Here is a 19809-nt window from a genome sequence, read left to right as displayed (position 1 = left end):
TGATCATCCAAAATTCAGATCATTGGAACAACAGGTTTGTGTGCTCCTGATTCACGATGATCTGAATAAAGAAATACTCAAACGCAATTGTAAGGCTAACGTGTCCTCCATAACAAAAATGCCACAAGAAAATGTTAGAAACACAATTTTTACCAGCAACTGCAGAGCAGTTACAATGTTTGGCCAGAAGATGGCGACAAAGACCTAATATTAGATTCCACCATGGATTTCTGTAGCATTTACTTAAATGCGATTTGTGTTGCTATTGTGGTTTCTTTGATCGACATATATTTTTCTAATTATCGTTAAGGCACGAATTTTTCACACCAGAAAATGCAATTAGCTGACAGCATTTACCCGCGTTTTGAAACTCGTACATCCTTTTCTCTCTTCTTCCTGTCTTTCACACCAGTGCAAGAAACTGTCACCCCTGTCAACTTGCGTGTTCATTTGCAGCAGAACGTGTTAGTTTCACTCTCTTTTTTTGACAGAAACATGATTGCTCATCTATTCACTGATAAATGCTAACTTCCTCTTAAAGTCAAAAGTCTTTTGAAATGTATATATTTTTTTAAACAGCGGTTAAATTTAAATTTCGGCTTAGAATTATCAGCTGCACGAGCGGTTTTTTCACACTTGGGCTGGACCTAATTGTGCACGCGAACCGCGCGCGCTCCTTTTTTTGTCGGCTTTTCGCTGTGCGTCTCTCAGTCACCGGACAGAGCTGCTGCACTCCAGGATTTTTAAACCAGGACTTCTCCATCAGGTATGGCTCTGCATGAAAACTGACTCCCACTTATTACATTATTGATTTGATTTAAAGCACCCTTAATGCCAAAATTTGCCCTTTAGAAGAAATATGCTATAAATAAATAATCATATATATGTAACCATGGACTATAAAGTATGCTGTTTACTTGAGAAGTCGTTGCAGAAGCTTTAAAACTTATACGAGTATTGAATGGCAAGCCATTTTAACAAATAAACAGTTGACACTTGGGTATGACTAATTATATGACCACTTATGAAAAATAACTTTATCCATAATGTTTTGAAGCAGCACTGAGCATCTTAGACAGTCTTAAATCATTTCCAGCCGCGTTCATCCCATTGAAGTGTTCAAGTAAAGCTGAGTAACTTTGGAAGCCTCTTTAAAAAAGGGAAGTCTGTTCTAGTTGACTGTAAGAAATTGATCAACTTGAGTTAGTCAAGTTCTTCACCTTTTCTGGATGAACAGATGCCAGAGAGGATGCTGTGTAGAAATCAGTCAATACTGCAACACCAAAATAGTGGAATTTACCAGACCAGCTTGGTTTTGGGGGGGGGGGGGGGGGGGGGGTCCTCCTATTGTTCTTGGACCAACAAATCTAATAAGTCTTGAATCCAAGTATTCTTATTTTTGATGGAATCGCTTTTACGTTTTCATTGTTCGTATTTGATAAAATAAGTTAAAATTTCCTTTCAAAAAAGGGACCCTGGTATTCATGGCTCACAGGAAGCCACCTTGAGGAAAAGGCTGGCCTGTTTCCTTCATGCATTCATCTATCAGTGGCATTTTGGGGACTCAAACACATTTAAGATTGGTGCAAAACTTTGACCGCTTTATGGTGAAATGTGATCTCCATAGGCGAGCTTACAGGTTTCTCAATGCTGTAAACTCTGCGGTGCAGCAGTGAAGGAATGCTCTGGTCCAAAAACGGAAAAACCAAAGTTAGTCTAGTCAAGGCCAGAGTCCATCACTTCCTGTTTCTTTACGAGGTCAGTTCCTGTCTTAGACTCGGAGCTCGCCAGGAAGGAAGAGGGTGGTTTCTAGTTTGAGGATTTGAAGTGAACATTACCTTTATCACAGAGCTTTCTCACCAAACACACAAAGTCAATCTGCACGGCAGGACACACCTGTTCCAAGGCAATCTTTGCCTTTTAATAGGTTCTGTGTAGCAAATAAGGAAGAAAAAATGAACGAATACACAAAACAAGGTGAGCCTTTAGAAAATACCAATAAGATAATCAACAAGCTTGGTCCTCTTTATCGAAAGGATGAGTGACATCATTTGGAAACAGGACATCCCGATTGCTGAGACGCCTTGTTTTCCACTACTCCCATTCAACTGTGTCTCCCACTCTGCTTTGGTTTTGTATACACTTTCTGTGTAAGTGTGTGTGTTCAGTGACAGCTTGCTTCCCATTGTCCTATCATTCCTGCCCCACTCACACTCCGCATCCTGTGCAAGTTTCCTGTGAACAACGCCGTGCAAGAGAGGAGGAATGAGAATTTAAAACAAATGTAGGAGCAGAGAGGAGCAGGACGGAAAGTAGTGGTGCAATGTTTTGCACATTACTTATGCAAAAACACCAAAATCCAACAGATTTTCATGGTTGTATGTGTGTGTTTGCGTTTGTTGTGGGGATGGAAACTTTCCACTGGGAGCAGCTTATCTGCAGACCACTCTGCAGGAAAGGGTGTGTCATTTGGATATTTGTGAGTGTGACGATGATGGCAGAGTGATGTTTCAGTGATTTCAGAAGAATGCACTAAAAATGTGTTCATGTTTTTGGTTCTTTGTACCGTTCGGATGGAAAAAATACATTCTGTACAGCATTGAGGGGTTTTCCGAAAACACTGTAGTTTCAGAGTTCTATGGACTCTCCAAAACACTGACTACTAGTCTGGGTGGAAAAACTGTCCGACTTTGCCACCAAAGCATCAAATTAGTTTGTACTTTATTAATCCCAATGAAATGTCAGTTGTTTTTCTATGTGTGTAAAAGCAAATTTGATAATTATCAACATGTGTGGTTGTATTGGTTAATACCTGGAGGGTGTACAGTGTGGCCAATCCCTCATCAACATAAGAAATACTCATGAGTCACGAAAGGCCGTCGTTTCCTATAGCAAAGGAAATTTTGAACAGGAAGCGGAAAGACACAAGAATGTTGCTCAAGTTTTCTGGTCCAGTTGTCAGCATCCAATAAGTCAGATTCTGGACTTTTAATCAAATGTTTGCCATTGCTAGTCATAATTCTGCATCTAGAATCAAACTGGATCTTATTTGGGGATCTTTATACATGTTTTTTTTACCAACACCAGCACAAAACACAAAACAAAGAAGCTCAATTTAGTTTCTTCATGTGACCCTTGTGCTATCCTAGGCCCTTTGACATTGGGAGTTGGGTCATCTAGACCCACTAGACAGTGGGCTGAACCTTTTTTCTTCAATGATTTGTGATCTTCACTGGTGTCCATGGATTACATGAAATCTTTCCACCTTTATCCACCTTTGTCATGGTAGCTGAGAAGCCCATCGAGACGACTGTTGTTGTGAATTTGGGCTATACAAATAAAATTGAATTGAATTGAATTGAATTGAATTGAATTGAATTGAATTGAAGTGAAGTGAATAGGGATAACACGTCAATGTAAGGGTGGGGTCATCTAAGATAGCACAAGGGTTAAAAAAAAAAAGAATCCCCAGTACCAATGTTTGCAACTTTTGTTAAAATATTAGTAAAAGAGGAAAATCTCTGTTTTAATGTTTTCAAAAAATATTGTGTTAAGTATCATAACCTGCTCAGACCGTTCCAACCTTAAATCATGATGGTGGGAGTATCATGAATGGTTTTTTCCCCCAGCAGATATCAAGATTTGAGTCTGCCATATACACATATAACACATTTAAATAATCAATCGGAAGCAGATGAAATTTAAAAAAGTAGAAACCACATTTTGGAAAAAGTGTTCTCCAAACAACATTTATCAATGAAACGCAAAGTTGAGCTCAGAAATATAACATGTCAATAAAACAAACAACAAAAAACTTGATGGCTTTCCCTTAGAAGATGGGCATATAAAAGTCCAATTAAATATCTGATATAGTAAAGATTTTTAGATGTAGGAACACATTTAGCTACTCCTTTGGACAGATTCTGCTTCACATTATTACTGGCTTCTTTGTGATTTTAAAGGGCCCCAGTGACTTCTCAAAACCGACACCACAGTTCTTGCAGCAAAGGAAGTAGCAACTCTCTCACGCAGTATTTTGAATTACTTCTATTAATTGCTACCTGCTTTAGTTTAATTTCAAAAAGGATGGGTAGAATTTAGCGTCTTATGAGACTGTTTTAAACAAATTGAAAGCATTGAAGTGAAGCAGACTGCCCTTTTATTTGCACATTTTAAATGTGCAGCTCTGCCTTCAGTTACTTTTGTGACATGAAACGTTTTTAACTTTTTACCCTGTGGTTTGTTTTTGCTGCTTCAAGAGGAGATCTGACTGCCAGATTTGAGTTGTGAAGGCATCTAAAGCTGCCGCACACAAATAACACAGCCGTTTGACTGTGCAACCCGTTCTTTAATCAGTTCATCACCAATACCACTACTCGCCCACACACACACACACGGTCGCATGCACTCACACTTTGCTCCTACTACTGATTTTGGAAGATTGAAATGTGAATTAAACAGCTGCTCTGACGACCAGAGTGAGAATCTGCCAGGTGATTTCTCAGTTTGGGATTTTTTTGTTCTTCCTTAAATTAAGTCGGCATCCATAAAATCAACTAAATGGTTAATCTTTTAAGAGAAAATAAATATTTGACCTAAAGAAACCTGATTAAGAACACTGTCTGCAGAAGAGGAAAGGTAAGAGTGAAAGTGAAGAGGCATCCTGATTTCATAGTTTTTTTGTTTTTTGGCAGGGTGGGAGAGGAGGTGTGGAAATGGAGTAGGGGAGCATGTCTGTGCTGGAGGTGGGTGGAGGGGAGTTAGTAGTCCTGCAGTTGTTTCGCATGTACCAGAATGAATGGATGCCGTCCTCGGTTTCTGGGAAAGGGGGAACTGTCTCAGGACGTGGACAGGAAACTCTAACAGGACCAACTTCCTGTCGCTCTCTTGATGGCTGCTCTGATAATAATATAGGATTCCACGTAAAGCCTCCCTTTAGGTTTTTCTAAATCAAGTTTTGAAGGAAATTTTTAAAGGATTCTTACTGTTTGAATACTTTTTTGTTTTCAAACTGAAAGTGAATCCTTTTTTTTGGCCCCTCTTTGCTGCCATAACTTGTATTGTTCTCTATGTATGTGACTTCCCCAGCATTCCTCAGTAGGAATGTCGGGTGGTCAGTCAACTTAAAAGGTTGCAGGCTTTAATCAATTGGCCACTTTTTATCATGTGATCAGGTTGTTGGTAAAATCCCTTCCCTGAAATTCTTCCAATGTAACATCACGGCTTTGATGGTCATAACTGTGGCAAACTGACAAACTCAGCAGCTTGCAAAACAAGAAAACTTTTTGCATCTTGCCGAAAGTTCAGAATTTTATTTTAGACTTTTAATGTGCGTAATGTATGACTAAAAAAATCGAAGATTTCTAAAGACACATTAAGCAAAGAGAACATTACGCAACCAAAGGAAGTCAGCATAAAATCTAACAAATAAACTGACCTGATCATAGAGATTAAACACAGAGCTCTAAAAGAGGAAAATTAAACCCTCCAGCCAACCTTGAGGTCTCAACTTTTTTTCTTCTTCTATCAGAGAATTAACATTTTTAAAATAAGTTTATAGAAATGAATAAACGCCCGTTTGGTCTTTTGTTGCCACCACTAACTAATTGTTGACAGTTATCACAAGTTGCTGCGGTTAAGTAAGGGAAAATGGTCGCCGAAGTGTGCATGATCAGAAATAAACGCATGTTTGCCGTGGAAGCCTGAGCCGTCCGACTTGAAGAAGAGGATGCTTGCTTTTGCGATGACGGTTGCTTCTGATGGTTGACGCTATGTGACCGGAACTTCTTTTATAGGCGTGCATTATCCCTGTGGTATATCACTTTTTAATGCACACCCAGCACCCAATCAGAATCCAGAATCCACCTGGACCATGGTATAGATCTGGTTAACACTGGTTCAAATCTTAAAGTATTTGGGTTGTGAAGGTCATACTAACTAAATGAAGCGACGGTTGGTTTGGTGTCAGACAGATACAAAGCAGCTTTTCACAAAAAGAAAAAAAGGAAAAGGCAAAAAGAAAACAAGGAATGTTGTGCTAAACTTACAAAACTGCTGGAAGTCGGAGAATATAGGAAGAACAAGAACAGAATAAAAAAACTCTAAAAGGTAGAAAAAATTAAAGGATGAGAAGAGTGGAAGTAAAGAAGAGGAAAGGTAAAGGCAGGGGAAGAAAATGGCAAGTCTGAAAATGTTTCTTTTTTTTTCACAGATGCCACTTTGTACTTTTTTCCTTCATTCAAATATTTTTTTCTTTTGCGTCTTTAGCATAAACTGACAAATTAATGAAAATACAACTTTTATTTGTCCCTTCTATGAATTGAGGGATTAACAAATTAGTGCATATAATAAACATAATATTTTTCCAAGTAAAAATACTGCATGGAATATAAAATAAATTGTTTAACATTTAAATGTGATTTCAGTTTTTAAATTCTTATAAAAAAAGGTGGATTCTTGACAATGACATTGTCTAAAAATGGACCAGTAAGGACGTTTTTGACGTTTTACCCTATAGGTAAGGATTTAAAAAATAAAAATAATACAACCGTTGCAGAGGGCACCATGTTATTGTTCACCTGGGCCGCTGAACTGGAAAGTCCACCACTGCTTCCTGTTCATTGGCACAATTTCGGAGTGATTTCTATCTGGTAGCAGCAGTAGAATTTTGATAATTCACTGGCAAAAGAAATCCAAAAAACTTTTGTTTATTGATCAGTTTTCTTTCAAAGCAAATGACTGATGATCCATTTGCAAACATTGATAGCTCACAAAGTTGCAACAGTCCCTGTCCCTCAGTTTTTATGGTTTCTTTCCCCTACATTTTACTGGTTTACTGAGTCCTTCTGCATCTACTGAAACAAAGCACTTTGCTTTAACCCACTCCAATCATCTTTTGAGGTTTTTTCAAATTGTTCCCAGTGGTTTTCATATTATGATTATGCCCTTTTTAGCTAAGATCAAATGTGTTGTTTTCTAGGTCTTAGTTTCTGCAGAGCTGCAGGAGTTCATTAGAAATTTGCCTCTGAGATGTGGGCAGGAGTGTTGGCACAGAGTGTATACTAGCTTACAGCCCCTCACACCCTCAACATAATATTACCGGTGCAACACAAAAATTGTGAGCAATCTTGGAGCTATCCAAACATTCAGTTTTGAACAGATCGCCAGCTCCGACAAGGGAAACTAAGACTTACAGGGATCTAGAAATGCAAGTGTAACCCTTGTGCTATCCCAGGCCCTTTAACATTGGGTCATCTAGAGCCACTAGACAGTGCGCTGAACCTATTTTCTTCAATGATTTGTGATCTTCACTGGTGTCCATGGATTACATGAAATCTTTCCACCTTTATCCACCTTTGTCATGGTAGGGAGAACACGACAATGTAAAGGGTGGGGTCATCTAAGATAGCACAAGGGTTCAGCCTAATTTCTTTACGGACTCCATCATGAGAAAAATGCTACATGTCAAAAACACCAGTTTTATCAGACTGGCTCTTTAAGATTGCACCAAGGTGCCATGGCACAAACACAGTCAAACTCATCTGTGGTCACTTTACTTCAAGTGCCCTCAATAATTATGACACCTGTATTTCACAAAGCCATGAGGCCACAAACAGCATAGATGCACAGCTGACCAGTGAGAATGATCAGCGTCTACATCTCAAAGCAGCTCCGAAAAAGGGAAGTGGCTTACCTCACATTTGTCTCTGTCTCACTTTATCTCAGACTGTGTTTGTGTATGTGCTTTTTCTCTTATACTGTCTGCATTTCCTCACATCTGGTTCTGCATACCTTTATATTCATGACCTACTGCTTTTGAGCCTCCACATTCTCCCTTGTCTCCTTTTGTGCCACTCACCCCCACCTCTCCATGGCGCGCTCCCACCCCAGCCTGTCACTCACCTCCTCTCCCTCTTTTTTCAGTGGCAATGGTGACTGACAGATGATCTGACAGAGGAAGACATCAGGTGAGGGAAAAGTTAACTTCTCTTCCACTCCCTCTTCTTCTTCCTCCTATTTCACAGAAGTTTTTTTTTTTTAGTTTTCTGACTTCTCCCTCTGCAGTTCTCTAGTTTTTTTTTAAATCGAAGTTTGTGGTAAATTATTGCTGCTTCTACTTTCTACTGACAATAGTTTGCTGAGACGACTTTGGGGAAATAGTCTACTTATAGCAATGCTAAAGTCAATGCAAATCTTGTTTGTTCTTGTTTTGGTCCTGTTTCTAACTAGCATTCTACTGTTAATGCGTTGTGGGATATTCAGTTGGTTCTAAGGGGGAGATAGACAGTTACCATTCAGTAGAAACCGTACTGTTGTGCTAAATGTTGAAAAGGAAATTAGTTCAATAAGGTAATTGAAACATATTTTTTGTTTCCCTGGATTTATAATTTAGCGGATCTACAGAGTAGAAGTACAAATAAAACAAAACAAGAAAAATTAGGCTAAACTGTAGAAAATTCATCCATCCTCAGAACCCACTAAAGCTCTTTTGGGGTCACTGGGCTGAGGGAGCCAACCCAGCTCCTGTTGGCGAAAGCGGGGAACATCCTGAACAGCTCCACACACTCATACACATATGCTCACCCAGGGGCAATTTAGAAACACTAATACACCTATGAACCACGTTTTTGGACTGTAGGAGGAAACCAGAGGTCCTGTAGAAAACCACACATGTACGAGGAGAACATGCAATCTTCACACGGAAAGGTCCCAACTGGAATTCATACGGGGGGCCTTCATGGTGTGAAGCGAGAGCGCTAAGCACCACACTGCCGTGAAACCCCCCCTCAGAATAATGGCTGCTGATTGCAAAGTTGATTTTCTGATTTTCAAATTTCTAAACCAAAATTTTGACGCTGGTTTCAGAGTAAACTTAGCTTCAGGGGGTTTCTAAACTAAAGCGCTCTGAATTAAACCTCATTTAGTTTTAAACAGTATTTTATGCTATATTCACACCAGAACATGCTGAGGGTACATTCTTGAATGCGCTTTTAGCAAATAGTGTTCACACTGGACCTTAACTACCTGATACTAGCAGATGTGCTCACAGTTTGGAGAGACTCAGTGCAAAATGTTAAAGTGGTGCAAATCTTGTGAATCTTGCTTGTTTTTTTATCCTTTATATCCACACGATTTATTTACTATAAGAAAGGCAACAGGGACTATAATAACCTTAAAACAGTGCACATCCAGAACTCGTCCAGTCACCACCAATCCAGTCACACTAATAAATCAACTGAACTGAATTTGGCACTTTTAAATGTTCAATCACTTTCAAACAAATCATTTCTTATTCATGACTTTATTTTAGATAACAATCTTAATGGCCTTTTTTAAACAGAACCTTGGAATTCTGGTGCACCAATCCCTCTGTCAGAGGCAACAACCCCCCCTTTTTAACTCCACAAACAAGGACAGACAACAAGGCAGGGGTGGTGGGACCGCTGCGATTTTATCTGCAGGTATTGGATTTAGAGACACCATATCTAACGAATATTATTCTTTTGAATATCAGTTTCACGTGTTCAATGGCCACGCCTTTTTGTGCATAGACCCCGAAAACAAACGTAAAAACCTGCATATTGACTCACGAACACGCACGTTTTGAATGCGGTTGCCTAAAAAGCGGATTTCCATAGACTTTTCATAAGAAGTGGTCGCTTGAAGGTGCGTTTCCGAGCCTGGTGTGAAAGTAGGACCACATTTCCATCAATGTCATTTTGATTCTGCTCTTTTTGTTGTTTTTTTTTGTAGAGGGAATTTTTAATGCAGAAATTGTGGTTTGCTATAGGCCAAGTAGACAACAGGGTTACTTCAGTGTTACTTTGAAGTAATAACGACACAACTATCGTATTTTTTGGATCATAAATCACTCCTGAGTATAAGTTGCAGCCGCCAAAAAATGCATAATAAAGAAGAAAAGCTCATATTTAAGTCGCACTTTTGGGAGAAATGTATTTACCAAAATACGGGAACAACAACAACAGATATTTCATCTTGAAATGTAAATCATAATAACAGAATAGATGACAATAATAGACTGAATTTATGCATGCTTCACTACTGTAACACATTGATGCTTTGCTTCATGAAACAGCAGTGGATGCTACAGAGACTGCAGAAGCTAACTATAAAAATAACAAGAAAATATAGCCGGCTTTACAGAGCTAAAGCAGCGGATGGTGTAACTGAAGCCTGCCTAAATAAAAAAGCTGAAAGTGCGAGTGTTGCCCTGTTTTTTTAAGCGGCTGTGGTCAAATTGGTATGTCAGTCAACCTACCATTGCTCTGATCTCCTGATCAGAAGATTGCAGGTTCGATCCCTGCATTTCCTGTGTGCCGAAGTGATTGTGACTGATAAAAACCTTGAGCCTTTAGGAACATAGAAAAGTGCTATACAAGTAAATACTAATTAGCAAATTGTGTATGTGTAATATCAGTGCAAAAAACATGATCATGCCTCAGTCTAGTAGTTACACATTTACTTTTCTCCACATAGAAATGCAAATAAATTCACAGTTAAGTATATCAAGACCTTTGGTACACCAAAACTGAAGTTCCTCTGTTATTCTACGAGGCCATATTTTTTATAGGTGGAATAAATAGTCTGTCATAAGCAGGCAGGTAGACAGACCTTATTGGCAGAAAACTTTATTGTACCTTTAAACATATAACGCCACAGCAAACAACTGCATTTTCTCTCCTAATTCTGATGTCCTGCAGTGGGAAAACAGCTTTCATGCACTTGCAGGATGGGTTTTAAATACAGTTGTTTCTGTATGGTTATAGTGAACATCAAAAACACTGTGAAATGAGGGCAGGGCATCACCTAAAACAACTTTTTGTCAAAAATGCCACTGTAAAGGTGTATGAGATTCAGATGAGATTAAGGTTGGATATCAAAAGGAAATGACCTTTTCATAAATCCAAAGTATAAACTAGTTTAAGATCCTGATATCTAACAATCATCATTTTGCACTTCTCAGTTTATTGGTTGTTGTGGAATCTCTGACATAATCTCTGTGAACTGTGTGTTTTTTATCTGGGATTCCCAATCTTGTTCATGTTGACGCTCATTGATCTTTTTTTCACCTTTACTTGAATTTTCTGCTTTTGCAGACAATTATTATGGGGTGTTCCTGTTGCAAACAGAAGAAGGCTGCCAAGTCACTAGGCGGAACATCCGCGGCAGACAATAGAGATCTGTCTCCTAGCAACACAGATGGAGGGTCATTCTGTCCGAGTCGCTACTGTCCCGACCCCACTCAATCCATCCCGGACTTCAACCAACCCAACACCATGTTTCCCAGCACCAACATACACCAGCGGCCCGGATGCATATCAAGTAAGGCAGCATGTTTGAAACTGTCCCATGTCTAGCAATTTTCAATCAAAAAACGTAAAATGCATGAAACATTATGTCATTCTAAGTGACTATAATAAGTGTAGACAGAAAATTATGTATATTATATATATATATATATATATATATATATATATATATATATATATATATATATATATATATATATATATATATATATATATATATATATATATATATATATATATGTATATATATATATATATATATATATGTATATGTTATATTTGCACATGAAAACGGATCCATGGAATAAATGCATTTTTAAAATAGTTTAAAAGATTATTTGTGCTTGTTTTTCTTTAGGTGGGGGGGTCACCCTCTTTATAGCTTTGTATGACTATGATGCTCGCACAGAAGATGACCTTACTTTCCAGAAAGGAGAGAAGTTTCAAATCATCAATAACACGTGAGTGAAAACACAGGTCGTGATTTCAAATATCGAAAAAATCTTTTAAAGAAGTAATACGACAAAGAAAGGTTCCAAGGTTCCAGCAGAATTTTGAGCATCACAGTACGGGACCTCAATGTTCAGGTGAGCTGTGGCATCCGAAACATTTATCACGGCTAAAAATTAATCAACTTGGTTTGCATACGTTTGAATTTCCTCCTTTAAAAACTCTCTGTGCTCTCTGTTGCTGCAGGTAACCCAGACAAAAATAAGCCTTCTTGACTCCTCCCTAAACTGAGTCCCATTTAATGATAGTTAAATCATGGAGTGTTATTCTGCATGTTTTTATTTTGTTTATTACAGTGAAGGTGATTGGTGGGAAGCTCGTTCTTTGGACACCGGAAAATCTGGTTACATCCCTTCCAACTATGTAGCCCCTATTGACTCTATACAGGCTGAGGAGTGAGTCCAGCTGCATCCACACACACTTTTCACCCTTTTTTAGAGCACACCTTTTCAGATTTGGATGTGTGATCAACATGCACTCTGAAAACAGATGTTAAATGATGTGTGCTGTTGCCGTGGTGACCTGTGGGCTGCTGTTGTGATGACAGGTGGTATTTTGGGAAGATGGGGCGGAAGGATGCAGAGAGACAGCTGCTGGGTCAGGGCAATCCAAGAGGAACTTTCCTCATCCGTGAGAGCGAGACCACCAAAGGTGAGTAGAAGTGCTTTGGAAAAAATTGTGCACACAAACTTTTTTTTTTGACACACTAAACTTAGAAAAGGTGTTACCACTTCCCCTCCACACATTCAACTGACTCCCCCCTCTGACCTTTTATTTTCTCCGTCTCTCAGGTGCTTACTCTCTGTCCATCCGCGACTGGGACGATACCAAAGGAGATCATGTCAAGCATTATAAGATTCGTAAATTAGACAACGGTGGTTACTACATCACAACGAGATCCCAGTTTGACACGGTTCAGCAGCTGGTAGAACATTACACAGGTACAAGCCAACCTTTTGTCATTCAGAACTTAAATTTGCTTTAGTTATTTGTGGATCCACTCAAAATTTTATTTTATTTATTATATACAACATTAGAAAGTGGTTCAAAGTACCGTTTGTGTCCTAATTGAAACATTTCTGTTAGCAGCTGCTTTTCTATTTGTACTGCTTTGTCTTTGGGACTTTATGTGCATTTGTTGTGGCTTACTTCACTTTTATGTATCATTATTACTATCCTACAAAGGGGAGACAGCTTCAGGGACTTTTTATTGAGAGTTTCAATGAGACACGTTCTACTTCCCTTTGCTGTTTTTTGTTAGTGCAGACCTGCCCCCTAGTGGTTGGTCATCATATTACAGCGAAAAAGCAGACTGATCAACAAGTAGTAAAAAATGACTGCAAGCTTTAGGTCTTCATCCTTTTCTACTGTGAGCTGCAGCTCGTGTCATCTGTCATACCTGTATGTTGTCATTTGTTGGTGTTTGTTTTCTTCTGCTGCTGTTCTTTTCCTCTGCTTCACCCGCCTGTCTCTCCGGCTCCCTCTCAGAGAGAGCGGCAGGGCTGTGCTGCCGTTTGATTGGGAGCTGTAAGCGGGGCATGCCCAAGCTGGCCGATTTATCAGTCAAGACCAAGGATATGTGGGAGATTCCCCGTGAATCTCTGCAGCTTATTAAGAAACTGGGCAACGGGCAGTTTGGAGAAGTCTGGATGGGTAGGGATGAAGGGCTGGTGAAATGTGGGGGAGTGCAGATACAGGAAAATGACAGCTAAAGCTCACCTGAATTTGAGAAAATGGATTTAAATAGCAGCTACACATATTTGGAATGATAGGACTTCCTTTCAAATTGTAACCATAATTAATTCAAAATATAAAAAGTTGTTATTAAAACATGAGAGTGACTGTGTTTAACATTCAGGTGATCTAAGTTGCTTTCCTGGCCTCCCCGGTCTGCATGTGCATGCATCATCATCTCACATCATTTTTGGTCACCCCCACCCCCTCTTTTCTTATCCATCAATTCACCCTTCTTTCTCTCTTCCTAACCCCCACTCTCTTCCTCCACTCTTTTTCGGCACCCTCTTCATCATTCAGGCTCTAACGATGGACTGTGTTATTACCTAACAAAGTCCTGCCCCAATTCCGTCCCCTTAACCATGGGTCTTGCGCGGGATGCCTGGGAGGTACCGAGAGAGACACTGACCCTGCAGAAGAAGCTGGGACAGGGCTGCTTTGGAGACGTGTGCATGGGTGAGACTACCTTCGCTGACCTCTGGTACCCCCTGCTGATAGAGAGGGGAGATGCCACTGATGTAGCGTTTGGAGGATCACGTTTGCTTGTGTTCACACAAGAGATGCTACATCAGCGATCGACTGAACTGAGTTTGTCATGGCACTGAAGTTGACACAAGAAACATAAACTTCTGTTTTTCTTACTTCCCCTTCTCCTTATCACCATTTGCCGTTATGCATGCTCACCAACATAACGGAATGAATAGGCAGGAAGAATTAACCATGGGACGGTTTGCTGCATTTATGAAGCTGCACACTGAGCGTGCATTAAGATCCACTCCTCTGTATGCCAGGCATGTGGAACGGCACCACCAAGGTAGCAGTCAAGACTCTGAAGCCGGGAACCATGTCCCCCGAGGCTTTCCTGGAGGAGGCTCAGATCATGAAGAGACTCCGGCACGACAAGCTGGTGCAGCTCTACGCCGTCGTGTCTGAGGAACCCATCTACATCATCACCGAGTTCATGAGCGAAGGTGAGTAAAGTGGCACATCCGACATACTGGGGGTTGAAGCTGGTGACATCACAGTGAGCACAAGCCCTCCTTTTTTTTTGAGACTCCTTCACGCCTGCAAGAGATGGAAAATTCTCTTAGATTTATTCGATTAAAAATTTAAGCAGAACAGAAATAGCCAGGAAAGCATAACTGAATACTGTTTCAATTTTGTTATCTCAAGTTTGTGTTGCAATAAAATTGTGAAAAAATAAATTAGCATTTACACATAAACCATCTCCTGCAAAAAAATTTCTACTTAAGAAAGCTCTGATTATGTCTCCTTGTCTAAACTGGAAATGCTTCAAACTTTACTCATGTTTTATTTAGCTGCAGTTTTCGGTTTGACCTGCTCAGTCCAAAGGAAACAGCAAATACAAGCAATCATATTCAGATAACAAATTTAGACATGTGAAATTTGCTTCTACAATATATTAACTCGAATGTTTCAGACTGAAAGATGCAATCCTTTTTGAAACTTTCATACAGAGATCAGCATCTTCCCAAAAGAAGCACATGGTATGATTATGAAAAATGTGGCATATGTAAAAATGGATAAACACACATTTTAGATTAAAGAAAGTAACAAAATTCAACTCTACAATAACTCGCAGTGTATCAGATGACTTTTGCACATTTTTGCACATTTTGCACATTGTTACCTGTTTGTAAATAGTATTTAAACTATAACTCCTTATTTGTTTAAATTTCTGCTACATTTTTGTTTTTATTTTATTGTTTTTGCAATATTCTATTTTCTCTTATGTTTACTGCTACGGTAACGCACAAATTTCCCACGTGTGCGATCAATAAAGTACTTCTGATTCTAAAAATCTGCATTGTAAAATAAAGAAACAGTGCATTAACATTTTTTTGTTTTTACCTTGTCTTTCTTTTTTCAGTCTTTGCATTTCTGGTGTTTTTTGGTGTCCTTTATCAAAAATAATTACTCGGAATCTTAATCTTTTTGGAGTACACCCTGTTATTAGTTTCCTTCTGTCATTTTAGGAAGTTTGCTGGACTTCCTGAAGGATGGAGAGGGGCAGACTTTGAAGTTGCCCCAGCTGGTGGACATGGCAGCGCAGGTGAGTTCAAGTCAAACAAGCTCCATTTAGCAAAAAAAAAAGGCTACAGACTGGAACACTTGTTACTCTTGCATAGATTGCAGCTGGAATGGCATACATTGAGCGGATGAACTACATCCATCGTGACTTGAGGGCAGCCAACATCCTCGTTGGAGACAATCTGGTGTGCAAGATTGCTGATTTTGGCCTGGCGAGGCTCATTGAGGACAATGAATACACAGCCAGACAAGGTAGTGGGATGCGAGGCTAAATGTCCAGTGTGTTTGCCAGAGTGAGCATTTTTAGATAAAAACCTATCTCAGTTGAATGACAACTTGTCTTCGCTGTTACCATGGTTTCAGGGGCTAAGTTTCCCATCAAGTGGACAGCTCCTGAAGCTGCTCTCTATGGACGCTTTACCATCAAGTCGGATGTCTGGAGCTTTGGCATCCTGCTAACTGAACTCATCACTAAGGGACGCGTGCCTTACCCAGGTACAAGATGACTCCTGCTTATTTATGCAGTCACAGACTAATTAATCCCGTCTTGGGAGAATTTCTTTCACGCCTTGTCCGTGACAAACACTAAGCGAACTGATCTGGAAACATTTAATAGAACTTCTTAATTTCAGCTCAAACATCTGCATTTTATGAGGAATAATTCCAGATTGAAATTCTTTTTCTGCTCATATAGAAGGATTTTTACTCCCATTAAAAGGCTGGTAACCAACGAATAGCTCCACTTGAAGCATGACGATTTAAAAGCTTCCTAAGGAAGGGAATCCAGAAGAAAAGGAAGCTGCATAATGATAGGAATCAACCTGCAGACCCTGCAGATTTATTGATTGTTTTCTGTCACTTCCAAACAGATCACAGTCTTATTGTAGAATCAGTATGCAGATCAAATTGATGAAAATGGTTCAAACTTGTTTTTATGTTATGTGATAAACAACACAAATAACATTTACCTTCATCAATTACAGCCACAAATGAGGAGCTCAGTGGTGGTAGGAACTCTAAAGCTATGTTCACACCAGACACGCGCTAAAAACTTTGCTTCAGCCTTTTTCTTTCACAGCTCTATTCCGATATATGAAAGACTTAGTGTCATATAATATTTTTCAAATGGTCGGTCAAAGGTCAAAGACCCAACAGTACATTTTTCACGTAGAGCCCGAAAATTGACTTAAAAACTTGCATAACGACATGTAAAAGTCAAGGCGCATTTATGCGCTTTTACACAGACTTTTCCTTTAAAATGGCTGCTTGAACACCTGTTGCCAAGGCCGGCATGAACATAAGTTTGATCCTGGGACTTGAACCAGCAACCCATCAACCCCCACATCCTCTGTGATTGCTGTCCTCCGGTGTTTTCATGCACCGTGTTGAGCTTACAGGTGTTTCTGCCAAAAGGCCTGTAGTCATGTTTGTTTCCAGGGATCTCCTGAGGGAGGACTGATGGATCAGTGATGCATTTTAATTCTTTAGTTGTCTGCAAACAATTGAAGGTCCAAAAATAAAAGGATGTAGAGCTTTTTTAGTACAAGAGACACTAAAATAGTCTGATTGGGAAATATGTGCTGGTCTAAATAAAACACTGAACTGAAACCCTAACGGAAACTTTTTGTTGCTCCTTTGTTTGCAACACCAACATGTTACACATTTGCCCCAAAAAGCTTGCAAGTCGCCCGATTTTTGCATGAACTCAACAAAAACTAAGCACCTAACTTGCTTTAAAGCTGTGGTTTCAAACTACATAAGGTAAAATATATAGTTCTGATCTTCTTACCTTCCTCTGCCTTTTATAAGTGAAGAAAATATTAGAATTCATGTATGGGCTATAGGCAGAGCATGGATATCTGGAATAAAAAATACATTGAAAGAAAACATTTACATACTTTTATACAGGAAGTCATACATAATTTCTACATAACAGATGTCAATCAATTGGCCTCCTGAAATGAAACAATTTTTATTAACTATTTGACTGGTTCTGATTCTTTAATTGCAGGAATTGAAATTTGAAAATGTTCATTGACAGAACTGTTTGCCTAATCCTGTCCCGATCTCTCATAGTTAAACAGTAAGACTAGAAATGACAGAATTTAGGAGAAAAATGATCAAGGAATGGTACCCTGCAAATCTAAAAACCTTCCTTTTCCAGTAAACAGACAGCTCAAAATGAACATTCTTCATTAAATTCAAAGAATGTGCTAAACCCTTGCTTTCTTCGCCAGGAATGAACAACCGTGAGGTTCTGGAGCAGGTAGAGAGGGGATACCGGATGCCCTGTGCCCCAGGCTGCCCGGCCTCACTCCATGAACTGATGCTGCAGTGCTGGAGGCGGGAACCTGATGAGAGGCACACCTTTGAGTACCTGCAGTCCTTCCTGGAGGATTATTTCACCGCCACAGAGCCACAGTACCAGCCCGGAGAAAACCTGTGACCTGACGTGAAGCTTTGAAAGGATACAGACAGGCATACCAATACAGAGATAGCCATGTTGCAGCACATTAGCTACACATGTTCTCTGTATATTTGTACTGGATCCAGGCTCCTATGAAGATACATATCAATGACTATTTAAAAGTGTTTTAAAGCCACTTCCCTTCCTGTGATCACCAATCACTGCTCTGTACGGATCAGTTATCCCCGTTGACGAGTCTGCGCACTCCTGTTCTGGCCTTGCAGTAATGTCGCTTTACTCTGTAACCATGACAACAAGAAACTGAAAGAAGATGTAGATGATAGGGTTAGGGTGGGGGGAGGTCCAGTGGGTACATGATTGTTGCAGTCGTTTGATTTCACCTTTGGCAAAGAGGATTTAGGCAGATATCCAAAGAGTAAACATTTTGTTACAAAGAAGCGTGTCAATGCAACAGGTTGGTTAACCCATAATGAGGCTTTAAGGTGTTGCTTGAAACAGCCTCACTTATTTTGAGAGTTCTTTCTAATAGGGCTTTTATTTTTTTCACCCTCCAACAATTATAGTTTATGTAGGAGGTTTCCCTAGTTATGGATTTATCCATCAGTACAAAAACATATTAAAGATGTTGTGTCTTATAAAGGCAGATAATCAATAAAACAACAAATATCTAATTGATTATGATGGGCTAGTTCTTTTATTTTGAACTCAAAATAATATTCCTTTAAAGCAGCATCATTTTGAACATTCGTAAATGAACTTCTTGACCCGTGTGGATCAATCTGATTATACGCAAAAACATTCACAGGGTTCACTCTTCTGCAGGAAGTTAAGCCAAGACCTAATTTCAAGTTAATTTTTATTTCGATTAGGAAAAAAAGGCAGATGCATGTTAGCATTTTTGCTCACTATTCAACCCGCTGCCAAAACATGCCTTAATTACTGTGTTAAAAAGTCTGAGGAGAAGACGACATCCTCTTTACCCATCTGACAAGTTTCTGCAGCAATTTTGAATAAGCAGTGTCTTTATCTTTCTAATTTAAATCAGTTGTGTCAATGTAATGGAAATGTTTCTATATCAAGTCAAGTTGTACAGTTTTGATCTCTGGGAAGTTGGCAGGGGTCAAAGTGCCAAACATGAAGGAGTAAAAAATATGAAAAGAGTACTTAATATGATGTTTCCCCCAAAGAGTATAACCTTTACATGAGATTTCCCTGCTGTGTAATAAAAAAAAACAGTGTTATTGGGTTTTATTTGGTTCATTTATGAACATTTACACAAGTTTAGATTTATGGTGGAATGAAGTGTAGTGTTGATATAGATTTGCTCCCATCAAATGGTCAGTTTGTTAATAACGAGGCTTCGTTTTAAACTGGAGGAGGGAAGAGCTACAAGAAAAACCATAGTAGATTCAAATTATTACTCAAATAAAACAAAAACATACGTATTTTACACAGATGACAAACTGAACCAGTGGAAATGAGACTTAACCTCTTGACCTCTTTTGATGCAAATCATCACTTTGGCTCCAAAAGTACCTTAATTTAGCATCTACTTGAATGCAAAAACATAACTGATTTTTTTTCTTTCATATAGGTGGAAATAAATACAAGCATCAATGGGTTAAGATGTTATTTGCATCCAAGAAATCCAAAAAAATTATGAAGTTCATTAGCATTTTTGTACTGTCCAGCAAATGAACACAGATTGCAGCTGAGTGCCTTTTGTGATGGACATGGTTTACTTTTACAATTGGG

The 19809-nt window shown here is 39.2% G+C and overlaps 1 protein-coding gene across 5 annotated transcripts; it reads left to right on the top strand.

The window, feature by feature from the left end:
- Positions 1 to 614: 614 nt before the first annotated feature.
- On the top strand, positions 615 to 19295 carry LOC101155365 (proto-oncogene tyrosine-protein kinase Yrk). 5 transcript variants are annotated; one of them, XM_020707304.1, is made up of 14 exons: positions 625 to 766; positions 7924 to 7967; positions 9341 to 9461; positions 11118 to 11343; positions 11689 to 11791; positions 12137 to 12235; positions 12388 to 12491; positions 12632 to 12781; positions 13329 to 13493; positions 14366 to 14545; positions 15572 to 15648; positions 15725 to 15878; positions 15990 to 16121; positions 17864 to 19295. In XM_020707304.1, the coding sequence occupies exons 4-14, from the start codon at positions 11127 to 11129 to the stop codon at positions 18070 to 18072; spliced, it is 1590 nt and encodes a 529-aa protein (XP_020562963.1). In that variant the 5' UTR covers positions 625 to 766; positions 7924 to 7967; positions 9341 to 9461; positions 11118 to 11126; the 3' UTR covers positions 18073 to 19295. The 5 variants fall into 5 exon arrangements, with proteins under 5 accessions (XP_004074231.1, XP_020562963.1, XP_020562964.1 ...); XM_004074183.4 differs by lacking the exons at positions 9341 to 9461; positions 13329 to 13493 and adding an exon at positions 13875 to 14030 and having other exon boundaries at positions 615 to 766; XM_011481196.2 differs by lacking the exon at positions 9341 to 9461 and having other exon boundaries at positions 627 to 766.
- Positions 19296 to 19809: the final 514 nt, after the last annotated feature.

This window comes from Oryzias latipes, chromosome 11 (assembly GCF_002234675.1).
Source record: "Oryzias latipes chromosome 11, ASM223467v1".
NCBI lineage: Eukaryota > Metazoa > Chordata > Actinopteri > Beloniformes > Adrianichthyidae > Oryzias > Oryzias latipes.
Note: the sequence above shows the minus strand (reverse complement) of the source record. Positions and strands in the feature narration are given on the sequence as shown.

Excerpts from the sequence above, each read along its gene's own strand:
- LOC101155365 (XM_020707305.1), top strand. The coding sequence starts at position 11,127 with ATGGGGTGTTCCTGTTGCAAACAGAAGAAGGCTGCCAAGTCACTAGGC. Across the intron at positions 13,494-14,365 it reads GTTTGGAGAAGTCTGGATGG|GCATGTGGAACGGCACCACC; the intron begins GTAGGGATGAAG and ends TCTGTATGCCAG. Across the intron at positions 14,546-15,571 it reads CACCGAGTTCATGAGCGAAG|GAAGTTTGCTGGACTTCCTG; the intron begins GTGAGTAAAGTG and ends CTGTCATTTTAG.